The 22,325-nt window shown below is 34.8% G+C and overlaps 1 protein-coding gene across 1 annotated transcript; it reads right to left on the bottom strand.

Moving 5' to 3' along the window:
* Window positions 1–615: 615 nt before the first annotated feature.
* SULT1E1 (sulfotransferase family 1E member 1) lies at window positions 616–21,250 on the bottom strand. The gene is made up of 7 exons (XM_065877722.1): window positions 21,103–21,250; window positions 19,165–19,290; window positions 18,067–18,164; window positions 7,879–8,005; window positions 5,676–5,770; window positions 2,624–2,804; window positions 616–728 (listed from the first exon to the last, which is right to left on the bottom strand). The coding sequence occupies exons 1-7, from the start codon at window positions 21,248–21,250 to the stop codon at window positions 616–618; spliced, it is 888 nt and encodes a 295-aa protein (XP_065733794.1).
* Between the last annotated feature and the right edge of the window lie 1,075 nt (window positions 21,251–22,325).

Below are 22,325 nucleotides of genomic sequence, written 5' to 3'. Positions count from 1 at the left end.
GCATAAATAACACTCGTTGGGATTATTTATAAAGGTCTGGAAATCAGTTCTGTTATGCCCCAAATTTACATTAAACTAAGGTAAATTCCAAATTAAGCCATTTTGCAGAAAGTGAAAGAAAATATCAGGAAGGAAGTAACAGATCTATTTATACCCTCATATTTATTTATTCTTTAGTTCTTTCTCTCAAGGTTTTCAAATTCCATGTAAATATATATATTTATGCATATATGTATATAAATGTATATATATATATATATATATATATATATATATACTAACAAATGGAAAAAAGTAACAACAAAGTTAAAGAATTTGGAATGTTTGATTATTTTTGATGAGGCTTTAACAACTTCAAAAATTTGTGTGTTCCTACATCATTCTCATAGGTTATAGATTTGTGTAATAATTTGTAATAAAGAAAGAAAAGGAAAAACATTTTAAAGATAACAGCAGGGAAAAAAATCTTTCTTGCTTTTTTATATGAAGATCTCAATAATCATGTGAACCTGATCATGATCTTTCACATGACTCACTCTCTACTAGTCTAAAATAAATGAGGTAAGGAATGATGAGAAGAACACTTTAATCTCAGATGCGTCAAGAAAACCCTTCCTAGATCTCGGTTCGTAACTTCAGTGTAGACCCCTTCATTTGCTGCTCATAGTGCATGTCAAATTTCTCATTTAGGGCTACTGTAAAGTAATTCTTCCAGTCTCCTGCAATCCCTGTAACAAAAGAGAAAAAAAACAGTAAATATTATGTCTTCCAGCCAGAATAATGAAATTTTCTAATATACATCACTTTCATTAACACTAATCAAATTTTATTCTTGTAATCCTTAATTATAGAAATAAAATATATACCATAAATACTATATATTTGCGACTGCAAACAAGGATTTGTCCTGATTGTTAAAACAAAACAAAACAAAACAAACAGCAAATTTATTTCTCTGACCTTCCCCTGTTATGCTATCAATACTTCACTTAATTTTTCTTCTCCAATTTCCTCTGAAATGCTGGGGCTCCTGAGATCCATGTTTTACCTACTCCCAAGATATTAAATATCATCTTCATGCTGATAATATTAAAATGCAGACTTATGTCTTCATATCCAAGTGCCTACCTGATATGACCACTTTCATTCCATATGAGCATCTCAAATTCACTCAGTTTAAAAATAAATTCATTTCCTTCCCTACAAAATTGCGTTTTATTGGTGACTTTTTCCATAACCTGGTTAATGGCAACAGCAGGTATCTACTGCATAAACTTAGCAGTTATCCTTCAACCACAATATGTAATTCCTTATTTATATTCAGACTTTCTTCATAGCCATTGCCTTCTCTCCATTTCTGCTGCCACCTACAGAGAAGCTCCTCAGCGTTTCCCACTTGTGTGTTACAATAGCCTAGCAGGCTCTTCTTTTTGCTTTTCATCACATCCAACCCTCCCCTGACAGAAGGAAGTCACCTTGTATTTTAAATTAATCAATTGTTCAATTGCCCCTTTAGCTCAAGGAGATCTAAACTTTCCCAATGAAAAGACCCAAAAAGCAGAAGATAGAAAATGTGTCTTGAGAATCATGTGGGTTCTGAAGGTATAACAGTACAAAGCCCTTTACAAACATGGCCATTATTTTAAGTTTGTTGTTTTATCTTAAAAATATATGAAGACATTATGGGAAAAGAAACTGAGATAATCTGAGGATTCAATAATTTAAATTTACTCTGCATGTTAACTCTCTTTCATGTGTGCCCTATTTTCACCCAGTGGCAGGTTTGTTACTCCAATTGTTTTCAAAATTCCTGACCCTCTCAATGACAATTTGGTTCCAAGAGCAAGATTTTCTCTGTTCTGTTTCTGCTTCACATATCAGTAAGACTGGATGTCCCAATACTCTGCATATCCTACATACCTTTGGATTTATAAACTGACTATATCTCATCAAGACCACCATGCCTCCTCCCAATAGATGTCACTTCATTGTATTTTGATATTTTTGCTAAGCCAAGCTGTATTTACCACTAAGTGTTTTGAAACTTAGTCTTTTTTAAAACAGCTTTATTGAGGTATAATTTATATACAGAGAACTGTACATATTTAAAGTATACAATTTGATAAGTTTGGAAATTTGCCATTTAGTCTTGAAAAATGCCTTCCACTTGGTTAAGGAAAAGCTGACTAATTGTTCTAAGCTTGTGTCTTCATCTCAAAATTAGATTATAATAGAATTTTCTCTTAACTCTTGCATTAGAATTTTAAAAAAATTAGAATATAAAATTTATATGATGTATGTGATGCAGCACCAAGGCACAAAGACTTAATAAGTAATAGCTAGTAGAGTGTGGTATTAGTGCTAGTACTGAGGCTGGGGTGGCTGCTGGTCATTCTTAATATAATTTGCTGCATATACAAAGTAATCAACAAGTAATGGTAATTTATTAGTAGTACTACTAATATTTTATGCTTCTGCAGAACTGGTCACTCAAATGTGAAACATCTCTGAAGAAAACAAGCAGGGTCCACAGGCATGAATAGACCTTAATAGATGTTTGCCTATAACTATTTCAACTTATGATTTCCTACAGCAATGAAGGCAAATAACATAACTATCTCACCCTTTCTCATGAAGGGAGATACTTTTTGGTTCATGACTTCATTCGGTAGCATTGTGTAATTGGTAGATGGATTGTTCTTCATCTCCTGGAATGAAGTGTGTTTTATAATCTTGTCCACAAGCTCATCTGATGCCTTCCTTCCCAGAAATTCTATCAATTTCATCACCTCTTTTCTGATATTCTAAGAAGAAAAAAATATTTTGAAGACTCAGTTACTAAAATTGAATACATTACTTTGTGGATAAAAAAGGACACAGAAAGAAAACTTTTCTTCCCTCCTCTTCCCCCCACTGATATTGGAATTAGGATTCTAGTGAGCAAAAACAGTTCTTGGGGAAGTGGATTTTTTAACTTCTCTAAGCATAATTTTCCTCATTCATAAAATGAACATAAAAGAAACTTCAAAGGTTTTTAGAACACTAAATGAGATGGTGTTTATAAAATATTTATTTTAGTCGCTTATGCATAATACATGCTCAATAAATACTATCTATGAATATAATAAACACTCTTAAAGACTACAGTCCCCTTTGACAGATCAAGTTTGAGGTTGAAAATATGCAGACAGCTTTCAATTTTCTTTTAATTTATTGATGTAACTAGTGAGAAGCAAAGGAACCAGAAAGATTAAGAAAGGATGTAAAAAGTCAAATACTCAACATGGAACAATATCAGATTTTCATGAACCATAGCTACAAACATCCCCATCTCTAATCACTTCTATAGCATACCCTATTATTCAGCTTAATCATTCAATGCAACGATTCTCAAAAGCAACTATAATGCTTATTCTGGTGTATAGTTCCCTTTACACAGAATGCTGTTCTCTAATTCTCTGTCCTACAAATTACAGCTTGCCTGTCAAACTTCAGCTTAAGTATCACCTTCTTTGGGATAATTTCCTCGACTATTCCAATTTGAGTTAGATAACTCTATTTTTGCTCCCATAAATCCCTATATAAATCCATTGTACCATATACGTATTCTCACGTTTTTTATTTACTTGTTTTCCACAAAAAAAGGTAGTATCTCTACATAACAAGGTTACTGTCTTTTTCTCTTTCTACTTGATATGTTGTAGAAACAAGAGAAAACATTTATTCTTCTGTTCCTCATTCACTCAAATAGAGAAGAAACCTAAACACGGCCATTTTTGACCAAAATAGGGAGTAAACGGACATGAACAATTTGGAAGGGCGAAATGGTTGGATTAACTAATACATTTTTTTGTGTGCCTTTTAAATTTACTGTCTTCAATATTCTCGTTACAGAACACAAATTTAAGTAATAAAATAAACTACAGATCATGGCTGCTTCTCATTCCAATTTGTTCTGTGTTAAATTCTATCAAGAAGTAATAATTCAGTTTCTAAAATAATACTTATGATTTTATTTTAAATTTGTCCTCATCAAAACAACTCTAGAATTACTGCCACATGAATCTTAATAATTGTGCAAAGATGTGTACAAGACATGGATATCAATTGCTTTCTTGGTACTAATAAAGAATGAGGGAAGATATTTCTTACCCCTTAATAAAAAGACCCAGTATTTTGTCTTTCATTTTAAAATTATTTGATATGTGCACATATGTGCTTTAAAGAATAAAAATCAATATAGCACCCTTACCTACTACCCAATATATGCAATAAGACATTCATAATTGGTTGAGTTTTTCCATTTGCAAGTTTCCAACTTCATTCTTTTCATTCTCCATTTCAATTTCCACAAACAACAAAAAACTTGCTATCCTGAAATTGACCTAATCAATCCTGTGCTTTACTCTGTAGATTTGAGACTCATGCATGTAACCCTAGACAACATATGGTTTGGTTTTACCCAATTGATGTGCACATTTGAAGTGTATTCCTTTTCATTGCAATATAATATTTAATTGTAGAATAATAGTATAAATCATGTATTGATTCCTGAATATATGTATATTTGGGTTGTTTCCAATTTTTATGGTCGTGGGGAATGCTGCTATGAAGGTTGCTGTATATATAAACTACTACACACAAGTCAGTGTTTCTCAAGAGCATATATCTACTAGTGGAATTCCTGAGTCTTAAATTATGTGCATGTTTGCCCTCCCTAGGTAACACGTTTCCATAGTGTTTGTATATTTTTATACTCTTAACAGAAATGTGTTACTTCTCACTAACATACATCCTGACTGGTATTTATTATTGTCAGACTTTTTAATTGCTGTCAATCTGGTGGATGTGAAAAGGCATCCTAGTAATTTTTATTTTGAATTACCCTAATTATTAAAAAAGCTTGAAGAAAAAACAGATTAAGAAGAAATTGTGATGTCCTCACTCTTTTTCATATTGTTGTTCCAGCATTCTCTTTACTCTCTTCTTCTGGAAGTTTGAGTTGATATATGTGAGACCATGTTAATCTATCTTATATATTCATTACCTCTTCTGAAGTATTCTGTTTATTTCACTGTGGTACATCCTGTGGACTTTCCTCAGCATCATCTTCTACATTAATAATTCACTATTTAGCCATGTCTTATCTGTTATTTAAACTATCTTTTAATTTTCTAATTTTAGTTTCTAAAATTTATTTTAGAAATTCTATTTTGCTGGGGGGTCTTCAAAATCTGCTTTATCAATTTTAGTAATCTCTTGTTTCTTTGTAAAATTTTTAATTTCTTCTTTTGTTTCTTTAAACATGTTCATCATAGTTATTTTATGGTCCTTGTCTGATAATTCCTACCTCTATGGATTTGGAGACCAGTTAACTCTTCTTGCCCATTGTGATTCCTTGTGTGCATATGTGTGTGCATGTTGTTGTTGTTTTGTTTTATGAACTCAAATTCCTTCTTTTATCTTTGGTAAATTTTTGAGACTTGGGTTTATATGTATTCACTTACAGAAGGTTTTTATTTACTAGCTTCAAATCTGTGCTAAAGTATCTGGATTATTTTAACTTTTGGAGTTGGCTGCATCATTTATTTAAAGGCAGAATTTTGTGTTTACCATGTTGTCAAATTCTAACATTTTGAGAATTACTAAGTTGCCATATGTTTTGAGTTTCTCACCTCCTTCATGTCTTCATAGAAAAGAAATAGCACTTGTGGATTCTCTCTCTTTTCCCACCAAGATTTTGTGTGTTCATACCAGGAACCATAAGGAACTAAAATTAGAGAGAAAAACAATGTGAGGACACAGCATCATCTTTATATAGCTTGAAAATGAGTCTTCAGACAAAGAAATATAAATAAATGATCATGGAATGAAAACTAGAGATCAGCTGCACATCTGAAGCAAATTTCTCTGCAGCAAAAGCAGCACAGTATGTTGAATAAACTATCCACAGAAACATATTCTCAACTTTCATTATTATGACATGGTTTATGACTCAGGGGAAAAGTGAAGGAAGACTCCATCCATTTGATTCAGAGCTCATGAAAGCATTTTTGAAAATGTTGTGTGTGTGTGTGTGTGTGTGTGTGAAATCAGGTTGTTAGTGAAAGGAGTTGAGTAGTGGAATTATCAACATTATTATGATCAGAATTCAGTCCAGGTCTCATATGTACCATTTAAAAACTAGCTTTGGGGCTTCCCTGGTGGCGCAGTGGTTGAGAGTCCGCCTGCCGATGCAGGGGACACGAGTTCGTGTCCTGGTCCGGGAAGATCCCACATGCCGCGGAGCGGCTGGGCCTGTGAGCCATGGCTGCTGAGCCTGCGCGTCCGGAGTCTGTGCTCCGCAACGGGAGAGGCCACAACAGTGAGAGGCCCGCGTACCGCAAAAACAAACAAACAAACAAAAAACTAGCTTTGGTAACTGAAGCTAGCAGCTATATAATTTTTGTTACACCACTCACAGTTTAAATGGTAAGAGGTGCCCTCTTAAGGACCCTTAGTATCATTCTCACTCTAAAAAATTAGAAGATTTTGGAGATGATGTGGTATGACCATATACAGTTTCTTCCTTTCTCTTCCTTCATCTTCTCTCACATATATCCAAGTATTTTACCCAGTAAAAATCTGACATGATAATATAATGATGTGTGAGTCAAAGTACTCTGCTTTGCATTAAATCGTTACATACCTCTTCTGTTCTTTGACTCTACTGACAATTTTTATTTATTTATTTAGTATAGTTGGCTTACAATATTATAGTGGTTGTACAACATAGTAATTCAATATTTTAATAGATTATACACCGTAAAGTTATAATAAAATATTGACTATATTCCCTATGTTGCCCATTACTTCCCTGTGACTTATTTATTTTATAACTAGCAGCTTGTACCTCATAATCCCCTTCATCTATTTTGCCCCTCCCCATCCCCCTCCCCTGTGGTAAACACTAGTTTGTTTCTGTATATGTGGGTAGGTCTGGTTCTGTTTTGTTACATTTGTTTCTTTACAGAAAAAGTCATATAATGATTTTTATAGTGATCTTATTCGTTCATTTTGCAGAGGTACATTATCTTTCTCTGCCTTATAGCACCTGTTTGATAATCTTGGGACATGTATTTTATTCATGATGCTTTAGCATAAAATTTTCCAAATGTAGAGATAAGCATAAAGCACATATACCACATTTTCACTGAGTCAATATTAAATTTTGTGCATATAAAAATGGTGTTATTATCTTTTTTCCTTACAATGATTACTACAGGATTAGAATGGCCTTCTTTAGTTAATACTAGATTCTCCTGAACCCTTTATTTCTCAAATTTGAATACTCAAGTTGCTTTAGTTGGGAGTTAAATAAAAAGACAAAATTTCCCAGAATTTCTGCTCAGGTAGCTCTTACACTGTTCTGAGAAATCTAGTTGAATTATTCAGACTGCACAGTAGTTAGAATGAGTAAGAACTTTGTAGATATTCAGACTTCTTTGTGAATTCTGGCCCCATGTAGTATCTGAAATTTTTCTTAGAAACAAATGAACATTTTCTCTCCTCTGTTTTTCCCCTCTTGTTCAATGAAGTTGAAATAACACACTGTGAAGTGCTTCTGTAATAAAAAGAGATGAGAGAGAATTGGACACACATACATCTGTATACTTATTTGTAGGCACCAAACTAGAGTATCCAGGTTCTGTAATTTTCCATCCGCATCTGGAAACTCTATGCTTGTTCTAAAGTTCAAGGTCTTCTAGAATTTCTGTGTTTTAATTAAGGACTAGGAAGGATAACAGACCAGAATGGACAACAAAAAATTTGCCCAGAGATGCCATTTGTCTTGTATCATTTACCTTGAAAGAATTCAGAAAAAGAAACTGTTCATACCTTCTCCATCCATGAATTTTTCCACAAAATCTTGAAAAGAACCAGGATCTGGATTAGCAGTCACCATTAAAAAGAAATAGTAATAAGAAACAACCACATCCTTGGCATTCCGGCAAACATAGATGATCTAAGAAGATGAAATTAGATATTAAATCAGCTAATATTTTTCAAATATAGTCTCACCAAGATTTAAAAAGGAAATGTTTATGTTTTCAACTATAAACATAACACATATTTTTTGTAGAAAATATATAAAATTATAAAGAAGAAAACTCCTTAAATAATCTAAAGTGACAGCATCTTTTGCATTATTGTTCAACGTTCGTTCTCACTTTTCATTTTTGTGCCATATTCATTTTTATTTCACATATTTCATTTGAGTGTCTCAAATTCCATTGATATAAAACGGATGAGGCAGATTATTATCCCCAATTTATAAGTACAGCAACTAAACTGAAGCTTAGTCAGAATACATGGTTGAGAATAAATGTACACAATGAGAGTAAAATGTCTTCTGGCCTTTATGCTACACCACTATTCCTTATAGCAAAAAAAAAAAAAAAAGTCCTGTTATTTTTTTTGCTTGCAATCTTGAAGAAAAAATCATGTTTATGAGGTTCTTTTTAAGTGCATGTTGCTGCCAGTGAAAAAATATAATCTTCACTCACACCTTGTTTAGTTTCCATTTTATATAGTGAGGAAACATCAATAAATGAACAGACAGGAAGCCTTGGTTTTAGACGCTGGTTCTGGCACTAATTTCTACCATCTTGTGCAAAGCACCAATCATTTTGGACCTACATTTTCTATCTACTAAACAAATGAGTTACATCAGATCGTTACAGTCTTTTCTAGGTCAGACACTCAGTGCTGCTGGAAAAGAGCTGCAAAAGTAAACTTCATCTCTCTGGTCTTCCACTTCCTCCTTCAGGCACCTGAGAAATGCCATTGGGAATGGCTGCTCTTGACTCTCCACTTTTTCCTGGATATGATTAGGCTCATAACCTGTCTTAGTCAAGTTAATACATTTTCAAACAATTTTAAAGAAATCTTTTTGTTTATTCTAAGAAGTATGGTTTTCATTTTTAAGGTCCCACTATAAAACGCTCCAAATGCTACAGTAAATAAAGTGAACTTTCTTTTCTCATTAAAGCTATCTTTAGCCATATTGAACTTTTCCAACCTTACTTAAAACTCTCCCTAGTCCTTTTTGCCTATTAGCTGAATGGAACTCTGCCACTATTTCCAATGCTTTACTTCATAATTTTCATCCCTTTTTTTATTCATGCTGTTCCCTCTGTCTTGAATATTCTCTGCATCTCAAAATACTATCCATGGATTGGTTCAAGATGGAGGAGTACAAAGATGTGTTCTTACTCTCTCTTCCAAGAGCACCAGCATCACAACTAACTGCTGAACAATCATTGACAGGAAGACAAGAAGACAAAGAAAGATACCCTACCTCAAAAGACAAAGAAGCTGAAATGAGATGGTTGGAGGGGAGCAATCATAATAAAATCAAATCCCATAAATGGGGGGTGGGTGACTCACAAACTGGAGAAAAATTATACCACAGAAGTCCACCCACTGTAGTGAAGGTCCTGAGCCCCACGTCAAGCTTCCCAACCTGGGGGTCCGGCAAAAGGAGGAGGAATTCCCAGAGAATCAGACTTTGAAGGCTAGTGGGATTTGATTGCAAGACTTAAACAGAACTGGGGGAAACAAAGACTCCACTCTTGAAGGGCACACACAAAGTAGTGAGCACATCAAGACTCAGGGGGAAGGAGCAGTGACCCCACAGGAGACTGAACCAGACCTACCTGCTAGTGTTGGAGGGTCTCCTGCAGAGGTGGGGGGCATCTGTGGCTCACTGTAGGTACAAGGACACTGGCAACAGAAGTACTCCTTGGCGTGAGCCTTCCTGAAGTACACCATTAGCCCCACCAAAGCACCTGTAGGCTTCAGTCCTGGGTCACCTCAGGCCTCACAACCAACAAGGAGGCAACCCAGCCCCACCGATCAGCAGACAAATGGATTAAAGTTTTACTGAGCTCTTCCCAACAGAGCAACACCCGGCTCTACCTACCACCAGTCCCTCCCATCAGGAAGCTTGCACAACCCTCTTAGATAGCCTCATCTACCAGAGGGCAGACAGCAGAAGCAAGAAGAACAGCAATCCTGAGCCTGTGGAAAGAAAACTACATTCACATAAACACAGACAAAATGAAAAGGCAGAGAACTATGTACCAGATTAAAGAACAAGATAAAACCCCAGATAAACAACTAAACGAAGTGGAGATAGGCAACTTTCCAGAAAAAGAATTCAGAATAATGATAGTAAAGATGAGCCAGGACCACGGAAAAAGAATGGAGGCAAATATTGAGAATATACAAGAAATGTTTAACCAAGACCTAGAAGAATTAAAGAACAAACACCTGAAAGAATTAAAGAACAAACAAACAGAGAAGAACAATACAATAACTGAAATGAAAAATACACTAGAAGGAATCAATAACAAAATAACTGAGGCAGAAGAACGGATAAGTGACCTGGAAGACAGAATGGTGGAATTCAGTGCTGTGGAACAGAATAAAGAAAAAAGAATGAAAATAAATGAAGACAGCCTAAGGGACCTCTGGGACAACATTAAATGCACCAACATTCGAATTATAGGGGTCTCAGAAGGAGAAGAGAGAGAGAAACGATCCAAGAAAATTCTTGAAGAGGTTATAGTCAAAAACCTCCCTAATATGGGAAAAGAAATAGCTACCCAAGTCCAGTAAGTGCAGAGAGTCCCAGGCAAGATAAACCCACGGAGAAACATGCAGAGACACATAGTAATCAAATTGACAAAAATTAAAGACAAAGAAAAATTATAAAACCATTAGGGGAAAAATGACAAATAACATACAAGGGAACTACCATAAGGTTAACAGCTGATTTCTCAGCAGAAATGCTACAAGTCAGAAGGGAGTGACATGATATACTTAAAGTGATGAAACAGAAGAACCTACAACCAAGATTACTCTACCCGGCAAGGATCTCATTAAAATTTGATGGAGAAATCAAAAGCTTTACAGACAAGCAAAAACTAAGAGAATTAAGCACCACCAAACCAGCTCTACAGCAAATGCTAAAGGAACTTCTCTAAGTGGAAAACACAAGAGAATAAAAGGACCTACAAAACAAACCCAAAACAATTAAGAAAATGGTAATAGGAACATACATATTGATAATTACCTTAAATATGAATGGATTAAGTGCTCTAACCAAAAGACACAGGCTCACTGAATGGATACAAAAACAAGACCCATCTATATGCTTTCTACAAGAGACCCAATTCAGATCTAGGAACATACAGACTGAAAGTGAGGGAATGGAAAAAGATATTCCATGCAAATGGAAATCAAAAGAGAGCTGGAGTAGCAATACTTATATCAGACAAAATGGACTTTAAAATAATGTTACAAGAGACAAGAAAGGACACTACATAATGATCAAGGTATCGATCCAAGAAGAAGATATAACAATTGAAAATATTTATGCACCCAAACAAAGGAGCACCTCAATACAAAAGGCAAATGCTAACAGCTATAAAAGAGGAAATTGACAGTAACACAACAATAGTGGGGGACTTTAACGCCTCAATTTCACCCATGGACAGATCATCCAGACAGAAAATTAATAAGGGAATACAAGCTTTAAATGACACAATAGACCAGATAGACTAAATTGATATTTATAGGACATTCCATTCAAAAACAACTGATTACACTTTCTTCTCAAGTGCACATGGAACATTCTTCAGGATAGATAACATCTTGAGTCACAAATCAAGCCTTGATAAATTTAAGAAAATTGAAATCACATCAAGCATCTTTTCCAACCATAATGCAATGAGATTAGAAATCAATTACATGGAAAAAAACATAAAAAACACAAACACGTGGAAGCTAAGCAATACGTTACTAAATAACCAAGAGATCACTGAAGAAATCAAAGAGGAAATCAAAAAATACCTAGAGACAAATGACAATGGAAACATGACAATCCAAAATGTATGGGATGCAGCAAAAGCAGTTCTAAGAAGGAAGTTTATAGCAATACATTCCTACATCAAGAAACAAGAAAAATCTCAAAAACACAATGCAACCTTACACCTAAAGTAACTAGAGAAAGAAAACAAACAAAACCCAAAGTTAGTAGAAGGAAAGAAATCATAAAAATCAAAGCAAAAATAAATGAAATAGAAACAAAGAAAACAATTGCAAAGATCAATAAAACTAAAACGTGGTTCTTTGAGAACATAAACAAGATTGATAAAACTTTAGCCAGACTCATCAAAGAAAAGAGGGAGAGGACTCAAATCAATAAAATTAGAAACGAAAAAGGAGAAGTTACAATGGACACCACAGAAATACAAAGCATCATGAGACTACTGCAAGGAACTCTATGCCAATAAAATGGACAACCTGGAAGAAATGGACAAATTCTTAGAAAGGTATAGCCTTCCAAGACTGAACCAGGAAGAAATAGAAAATATGAACAGAACAGGCACAACTAATGAAATTGAAAATGTGATTTTAAATCTTCCAACAAACAAAAGTCCAGGACCAAATGGCTTCACAGGTGAATTCTATCAAAGATTTAGAGAACAGCTAATACCAATCCTTCTCAAAGTCTTCCAACAAATTGCAGAGGAAGGGACATTCCCAAGCTCATTCTATGAGGCCACCATCACGCTGATACAAAAACCAGACAAAGATATTACAAAAAAAAAAAAATTACAGACCAATAACACTGATGAATATAGAGACAATAATCCTCAGCAATATACTAGCAAACAGAATCCAACAATACATTAAAAGGATCATATACCACGATCAAGTGGGATTTAACCCAGGAAGGCAAGGATACTTCAATATACACAAATCAATCAATGTGATACACCGTATTAACAAGCTGAAGAATAAAAACCATATGATCATATCAATAGATGCAGACAAAGCTTTTGACAAAATTCAACACCAATTTATGGTAAAAAAAAACTCTCCAGAAAATGGGCATAGAGGGAACCTACCTCAACAAAACAAAGGCCATATATGGCAAACACATAGCAAACATCATACTCAATGGTGAAAAACTGAAAGCATTTCCTCTAAGATCAGGAACAAGACAAGGATATCCACTCTTGCCACCATTATTCAACACAGTTTTGGAAGTCCTAGCCATGGCAATCAGAGAAGGAAAAGAAATAAAAGGAATACAAATTGGAATAGAAGAAGTAAAACTGTCAGTGTTTGCAGATGACATGATATTATACATTTAGAATCCTAAAGATGCCGCCAGAAAACTACTACAGCTAATCAATTAATTTGGTAAAGTAGCAGGATACAAAATTAATGCACAGAGCTTCACTGGTGGTGTAGTGGTTGAGAGTCCGCCGGCTGATGCAGGGGACACAGGTTCGTGCCCCGGTCCGGGAAGATCCCACATGCCATGGAGCGGTTAGGCCCGTGAGCCATGGAAGCTGAGCCTGCACATCTGGAGCCTGTGCTCTGCAATGGGAGAGGCCACAGCAGTGAGAGGCCCGCATACCAAAAAAAAAAAAAAAAAAAAAAAAATTAATGCACAGAAATCTCTTGCATTCCTACACACTAACAATGAAAGATCAGAAAGAGAAATCAAGAAAATAATATCATTCACCATTGCAACAAAAAGAATAAAATACCTAGGAATACACTTACCTAAGGAGGCAAAAGATCTGTGCTCAGAAAACTATAAGAAACTGATGAAAGAAATCAAAGATGACACAAACAGATGGAGAGATATACTATGTTCTTGGTTTGGAAGATCGATATTGTGAAAATAGCTATACTACCCAAAGCAATCTACAGATTCAATGCAATTCCTATCAAATTACCAATGGCAGTTTTTACAGAACTAGAACAAAAAATCTTAAAATTTGTATGGAGACACAAAGGACCCCATATAGCCAAAGCAGTCTTGAGGGAAAAAAAACAGAGCCAGAGGAAGCAGATCCCTGAGTTCAGACTATACTACAAAGCTACACTAATCAAGACAATATGGTACTGGCACAAAAACAGAAATATAGATCAGTGGAACAGGATAGAAAGCACAGAGATAAACCCATGCACCTATGGTCAACTAATCTATGACAAAGGAGGCAAGGATATACAATGGAGAAAAGACAGTCTCTTCAATAAGTGGTGCTGGGAAAACTGGACAGCTACATGTAAAAGAATGAAATTAGAGCACTCCCTAACACCATACACAAATAAAATAAATAAATTAAACAAAATGGATTAAAGACCTAAATGTAAGCCTGGACACAATAAAACTCTTAGAGGAAAACATAGGAAGAACACTCTTTGACATAAATCACAGCAAGATCTTTTTTGACCCATCTCCTAGAGTAATGGAAATAAAAACAAAAATAAACAAATGGGACCTAATGAAACTTAAAAGCTTTTGTGCAGCAAAGGAAACTATAAACAGGACAAAAAGACAATCCTCTGAATGGAAGAAAGTATTTGCAAATGAATCAATGGACAAAAGATTAATCTCCAATATATATAAACAGCTCATTCAGCTCAATATTAAAAAAAACAAAAACCCAATCAAAAAATGGGCAGAAGGCCTAAATAGACATTTCTCCAAAGAAGACATACAGATGGCCAAAAGGCACATGAAAAGCTGCTCAACATCACTAATTATTAGATAAATGTAAATCAAAACTACAGTGAGGTATTACCTTACACTGGTTAGAATGGCATCATCAGAAAATCTACAAGCAATAATTGCTGGAGAGGGTGTGGAGAAAAGGGAACCCTCTTGCACTGTTGGTGGGAATATAAATTGATACAGCCACTATGGAGAGCCGCATGGGCGTTCCTTAAAATACTAAAAATAGAATTACCATATGAACCAGCAATCCCACTACTGGGTGTTAACCCAGAGAAAACCATAATTCAAAGAGACTCATGCACCCCAATGTTCATTGCAGCACTATTTGCATTAGACAGGTCATGGAAGCAACCTAAATGCCCATCAACAGATGAATGGAAAAAGATGTGGTACAATGGAATATTACTCAGCCTTAAAAAGGAACGAAATTGGGTCATTTGTAGAGACATGGATGGACCTATAGACTGTCATACAGAGTGAAGTATGTCAGAAAGAGAAAAACAAATATCCTATATTAACGCATATATGTGGAATCTTGAAAAATGGTACAGATGAACCGGTTTGCAAGGCAGAAATAGAGACACAGATGTAGAGAATAAACGTATGGACACCAAGAGGGGTAAGCGGGGTGCGGGTGGTGGTGGGATGAATTGGGAGATTGAGATTGATTTATATACACTAATATGTATAAAATAGACAACTAATAAGAACCTGCTGTATAAATAAATAAATTAAATTAAATTAAAAAAATACTATCCATATTTAAACCTTTGCTCCAAGTACTCCATAAAAGTTTTTATTCTCCAGGATGTGGGGCAGGGGAAGGTGGGAAGTTAAAGCAATTCCTCTTTCCTTAAACTTCCATCAGTTTGTCTTATCTCTTTTTTGGAAGATCCTATTTTCTTCCCTAACTTTTCACTGCACATGCTCTTCCTGCCTTCGAGGTAAATCTAGGTCTTTCCACTCACTTCTCTCAAGTCAAAGTTTCTAGTTTGCCCACAATTCACTTGGGATCATAAGCTATCTTGAAATTCCTACACTTGAAAATCCCCTGATCCTATAATAATTCATACTTCAACCAGCTGTGACATTTTTAAGCTTGTGGTCATTCCCTTGCTTTAACTGAAGATTTGAACACCTGCCTTATAGTGTTACTCTCCATACCAAAACTTTTCACCACACTGTATAATTTTAGTGTCTGTATGCATGAACCATCTGATTCTCTAGGTTCATGTGGTCATTGATCATTACCTCTATTTTACTTCAACTAACAATATTTTTAGCCAAATCTTGAAACTTGTCAGTACCCTAAAGTTTCTGAAGGCTTGTCCTTGAACACCATGTTTTCTTCCAAGACAGTCCCGTTTCTTTATTATTTCTTTCTTATCAGGAATATACCTCTTCTGCAACAACTCCAAGTTCTCAAGTTTATTGACCGCAATTGTTTCTTTTATCTATTAGCGTGTTCCCTTTTTTTTTTTACTTTCTTCTTTTTTATCACTTAAAGTTTCTAGTCCAACACTTCAAACACACTTTTACTAACAGTCTCAATCCACTTCTCTTCTTGTCTACCAGTGAATCACCCTGGAAGTACCCAGGATGTGAATCCATCCAGTTGTCTCCTAATCTTTGATGATCTGTGAGATGATCAGCAGTTTTGTGAAGACTGAGGCTATTATAAAGGTACAGTATGTATTTTCATTTAAAAGTAAAGGGGGGGAATTCTCTGGTGGCACGGTGGTTAAGAATCCACCTGCCAATGCAGGGGACATGGGCTGAAGCCCTCATCTGGGAAGATCCCACATGCCATGGAACAACTAAGCCCATGTGCCATAGCTACTGAGCCTGCATGCCACAACTACTGAAGCCTGCGAGCCTAGAGCCCGTGCTCTGCAACAAGAGAAGCCACTGCAATAAGAAGACTGTGCACTTCAATGAAAAGTAGTCCCCGCTCGCTGGAACTAGAGAAAGCCTGCGCACAGAAATGAAGACCCAACACAGCCAAAAATAAATAAATAAATAAATTTATAAAAAATATACTTTTTTAATTTTTAAAAATAAATAAATAAAGGAGGTAACATCAAGGCTTCATCCCATTCTCAAAAGAAAAAAAGTAACTTGGCCAAATCTCTTGAAAAAATAGTAATGACATGTTTCCCAAAAGATATATGAATAATATTTATTAAAGAGAGAGCTCTTATGTATGGAATGATTTCAGCAGCATGTATGTGATCTTTCTAAGATTGCCTATGATAAAAACAAACAAACAAACAAAAACCATTGGAATCTTCAAAATTTTGCACCATGGATCTCCAGAAAATGTCATATATGCCCTGTTACGTCAGTGTACAAAATGGAAATGTTTCATGACTCAGATAGATCCCCTTTTTGTCAATAATGACTACGTATAGTACTTTAATATCTTATATGTTTAGTATGGGTCATAGTGTGTCCTAATAAAGCTACTAAGGTCTTGAGAAATGGCTTCAGTGTTTTAAGACAATGTTTTGCCTGTACTTTAGGATTCCATGTATTATTCTTTCTAAAAAGCAAAATTGATCATATAGATCAGCAGCTTAATATGGCTGTAACTCCTCATTATCATCAAAGTGGAACCCAAACTTTCTAAATTGGCTTCCATATCTGTTATAAACAAACCCAGCTTATCTACCTTCACTCATCCAGCCAGTATGGACACTCAGCTTTCCAGCTAAATTGAACTGGTTTCACATCCCACCTTGGGTTGCCTCTGGGATTATATAGACTAATTCCTATACATCCTTCATATATCAACTGAGATGTTACTTGCTCCTGGATAACTTCTCTTCCCTCAATGTCTGGGCTAGAATTATTCTCTTACTTGACTTATAGTACCTTATGTATTGTTTCTTTATTTGTCACTTTGCCCCTGTGGACCATGTGCCCATGAAGACAAGGATTGCATGCATCTTATTAATTGTCATATTGCTGGCTCAGGATAGGCACTCGGTAAATAATTATTATGCTATTTTTGTCTGGTTTGTCCTTGTCTAGTTCATTTGCATGCCTCACAATGCCAAGCACAATAGTTTTCAAAAAGAGTATATTGAATGCAATTACTAATAACAGCAAATACAAAAGTAGCTACCATATATTATTTATAACATGCTAGGTACTATGTTAAGCACTTTACAAGAATTATTTTAGTTAATCCTTATAACAACTCTATGCAGAATGCAATTATTATCTCTCTTTTATAGATGAGGAAACTGAAGCTTAGATAGTTTACCTGTTTTTCTCAGAATTACCTCTGGAGTTAGAACTGAAATCTAGATTCTTTGACTATACTGACTATGATCCACATTTAAAAAATGTCTATAGATTCAATGAAGGAATAAGTAAACAAGTGTGTAAAAGACACAGTTAGGATGCTACATAACTTTATCATTGTAAAATTCTTTGAGTTCGGTGAAGTTCTAAGAACACTTGACTCTGGTTACCTTACAGTTCTTTTCCCAAAATGAGGCTGGAAGAAGCTCAGGTGGCAGATGAGACTTCACTATTCTAGGAGATGCCATCTGTTTTAATTGTTTTACTCCTAATTTTTTTAAAAAACAAAAGTTAGACAACTTCAAAAATTATAAATATTTATATGGATTTTCATAGATTAAAAAAATAAAAGTAACTATATATTCTATATTGTTTTCATAATAATAATACATATTCACTATGACAGAAGTTTAGGTAGAGAAAATTATAGAGAAAAAATAGATCAAATAAAATTTCACCTTTGAAAAATATCATTATTAACGTTTTGGTAAGTATCCTTCCATACAAAGATGTCTATACGCCCAGACTCACAGCCATACAAATACCACACACACAGATGAAATATTTAATATCTTCTGATCACATTTTTCTTTTCTTTTAAGATTTTTTTCATGTGGACCATTTTTGTAAGTCTTTATTTAATTTGTTATAATATTGCTTCTGTTTTATGTTTTGGATTTTTGGCCGTGAAGCATGTGGGATCTTAGCTCCCTGACCAGGGATCAAACCCGCACCCTCTGCATTGGAAGGTGAAGTCTTAACCACTGGACAAACAACGAAGTCCCCTAATTGCATTTTTCTTGATATATTATAGCAACACTTCAATGTCAAGAAACATATGTCATCGTAACATGTTTAATGATTTCATATCACTTTTAACTCTTCTTTTGTTGACTAACATATATATTGTTTCTAATTTTTCATAATATTAAAAGAATCTGTGATAAAAATATTTTTGCATATATCCTTGAAAATTTTATGGATATTTTCCTGCATTTAAAGTACTGTTGCATACATCCCATAAAGAGATATGTGTTCACATATTACTAGGCTCTGCTGAAAGCATGTCAGAGCTATCCTTATTCTCTCTATTCCAGGCATATGCTATACCATAAACTCTGTCAAGATTTAAAATTAAATTTACATTCTTTCTTATGTAGAAGACATAATACTAATTGCCACTTTTGCTTATAGTCTCTTTCCTTGTACCATTTACATCCACACTTAAAATATGTGTATATAGCTTTTAAAATTAACTTAAGCATTACCATTCATCACCTTTTCGGTTCTGCATTCCAGGTAAGGAATTCGATTAAAAATGGCATCTTCTTTGCACTTTTCCACATCACCCTCTGTATAAATCATGTATACAATTTCACTAACCCATGTTGTGCCTGAAAAAGTTAAACAAATCTGAGTCTCCCACTGATGATGCATAGCTGATGATGCAGGGAGTGATAGATTTATAGTTGGATAAAGTAGGAAGTTACCAATGCAATAGTATTTGAAAGATGCCAGAATAACCACAGGACTCAAGAAATATTTTCTCTAAAATTTAATCTTGTAGGATCTTAACATAGCATCAATAAATAAAGAACATTGTAATAAGATACACCTGTGGTAGAAATCTGAATTTGTCGATGATGAATTGTGACATTGTACAAGCTAACAGTCTTGGAACTAAATTTTTACATCTAAAAAGTAACCATGCTTTCATCCACAAATTTTCTAGATAGCTTCTATGCCTCAGGTTGAGTCCTACTACAGAGTATATAGAAAAGAATAAATCTGGTCCTTGTCCTGTGATGTTCAAAGGTCCTCTGAAAAGTCAGAAAGAATGCTCAATAATTACAGCACTTCTTTTTCCTTAAGATGTTGTAATACAGATGGTCACAGGGATTCAAAGGACTGTAAAGGAGGAACTTTGTGTGCTTCTGCTGCTGCCGTGATGTTTCCACAAGAAATGTCTTCAAGATACCATGATAATTGAGCTTAGCTTTAACAAACTATTGGCATAAATTCACAAGTTTTGTAAGGTAGGAAAGTGGTCTACCAGACAGAAGATCTGTTTGTTTGCTTTTCTTAATCAAAGGCCAGATACTTACAAATAGTAAAGAGGCAAGGAAACAAATTGGATGTAGATTATAAAGACTAAATCAGAGGCTACCTGAAGGGATGTGTGGAGATGAGCTTACAGCAGCAACCAGACACTGAGTCTAAAAAGCCTTGTAGTTCATACTAGAGTTCAAGTTGTTTTCTAAAAGTTTTTCAAAGGCATTAGCATACATTAAGCAAGAAAGCAAGATTATCATGGTTATATTTTGGAAGAATTCCTCTAGAGCCAAAGTAAATAAAACAATGGAGTGAGGGGTCAATAAGAAAGGTGACAAGAGACCTGTAAGAGACTGACTGTGAGGCATATCTAAGAGACTAAATGGGCAAAACACATTGATTGACTGAATATGGGAGATGCAGAAGTAAGAGAAATTGACTCTGGAGTAGCTCTCAGGTGTCCTCTTCATGTGACTGGTTTTGTGCTGACATAGATCTAGACAAGAAAGAGAAATGCAGGAGCTCTTTACAGTCAGAGTAGTCAAAGACATATTTAGTGTTTGACATACTTGTGTTAATTGGAACAGTTAGAGAAGATAGAGATAGAGAAGATAGAGAAGAAGCCTGTACTGGACCTTTCTAATTTCTAAAGATCTAGGATTGCAAGACTCCAGAGTTATGACTAACAAGCTAATTTCAGGAAGAAAGATGTTGCTTGTAAATAGAGTTTCAGAGATGGACTTTATAAAGAGGAGCTGGTTAGCTGAAAAAGTGTTAAGTTTTAAAAAATCTGTGAAAATTGCTTATACTTTGTCTATACAACAATGACAATAATGAAATAAGGTAAACACAGTGGGTAGTTTTAAATTTTAGTTATGGTTCCATATTCATCCATCTATATTATGTGACTTCCTAAAGTGGCCAACAATACCCATTTGTCAATTTGCTGCTCAAATTATAGGTACAGACTGTGGTCTTAGAATAGAGCTATCATATGCACTTTTTCTATGTCTATACCAAAACTGCTATATCTGTCCTTATTTAATATAGAGAATGAGTGTGGGAGGGGTGAATGGCTCAATATTTACCAGTCAAGGTGGGTTTGTCATTTCTAGGTGAAAAGGGAAAAACTTTGACCTAACAAAGAGACTTACCAGATTTGGGATAGGTGACAATGACAAGGTCATCTGGCCTTGCCTCAAATGCCTCCACGTCATGCCAATATTGGATAAATTCTTTATACAGTAGAATTCCATGGATTCTGCCAAAGTAATCTAAATAGGCAGGTTTGGAAGGATTCATCATATAGTGGTACACTGAAAGAAAAAAAGGTATGCTTTCCACTTTGTATGTACTTTAAAGTGTTTTAACATTAATAATAGCCCTGTACATTGAGTTTCTCTTGGGTGTCTAGCATTTCTTAGCTGTTGAGCATATGGGGTAAAGGCATATTAAAGAAGGATATAACATAGCCTTGGTGTTTTAAGAGTTTCTAATCCTATTAATAAGTCTAACATATGAAAGAATAAGTACAAAGCACAATAAAGTAAGATGTTTCAAAACTATGTACAAAATGCGTGATACATTCAACAGAGCCTTCGATTTCTCTGTCAAAATTGATGGGGCATATAAAAAAGCTAAGAGATTGAGAAAATACAACAATACTTTGGCAAATAATCACTTTGATTAATTCTGTATACATTAAATAACAATAAAGATTGATGGTCACATTTGATAGCTATTGCCAAATATCAAAGTCAGAGCTTCCTTAGTTCCTGAATATGTTTCATTTAATGAAAAAAAAATCAAATGCTTGTTGAGTGTATTAAAAAGAAGATGAAATTAATGACACTGTAATGGATATGTCTAAGACGGATTCTTGAGGGTAGAGAAGATTCCTGTGTGACCCCTAGCATTACTTATACTTTTCTCTCTCACTTGATCAGTAAAGAAGTCGACACTCTCATTGAGTGATTTGTGTGACAATTATAAGGTTAAACAACATGGTTATCATTGACAGTTCCTCTCCTGATCCCATGTTAAATCATCTCATGTTCAGAGTTAGTCTTAAAATTTTTAATTAAGCACACTTTCCTTTATTGGCTTTCAACTTCTTTCACTACATTTTTACTCCCCAAACTTACTCCGTTCTGAGTTTGTGATATAGTATCTCAACAAATGTTGTCCTTCTTTGATATTAGCATTACAGCTAATATCCACCCTTGCCCAAAAAACTGCCAGATAAGTTGTTATACGCCTATACATTTGTGACTGCTGTGGCTTTTAGTGTCTTTTTCATAAAGTTCATACCATAACAGGAGCCTCTTGGAGACAGTAGTTCTTTTAGTCACCTAATGTGTTTCCTTTAATACAGAGC

The sequence above is a fragment of the Phocoena phocoena genome, chromosome 5 (genome assembly GCF_963924675.1).
Source record: "Phocoena phocoena chromosome 5, mPhoPho1.1, whole genome shotgun sequence".
NCBI classification, from domain to species: Eukaryota; Metazoa; Chordata; class Mammalia; order Artiodactyla; family Phocoenidae; genus Phocoena; species Phocoena phocoena.
The sequence above is the reverse complement of the archived record's forward strand: the minus strand, read 5'-3'. Positions and strand labels throughout refer to the sequence as shown.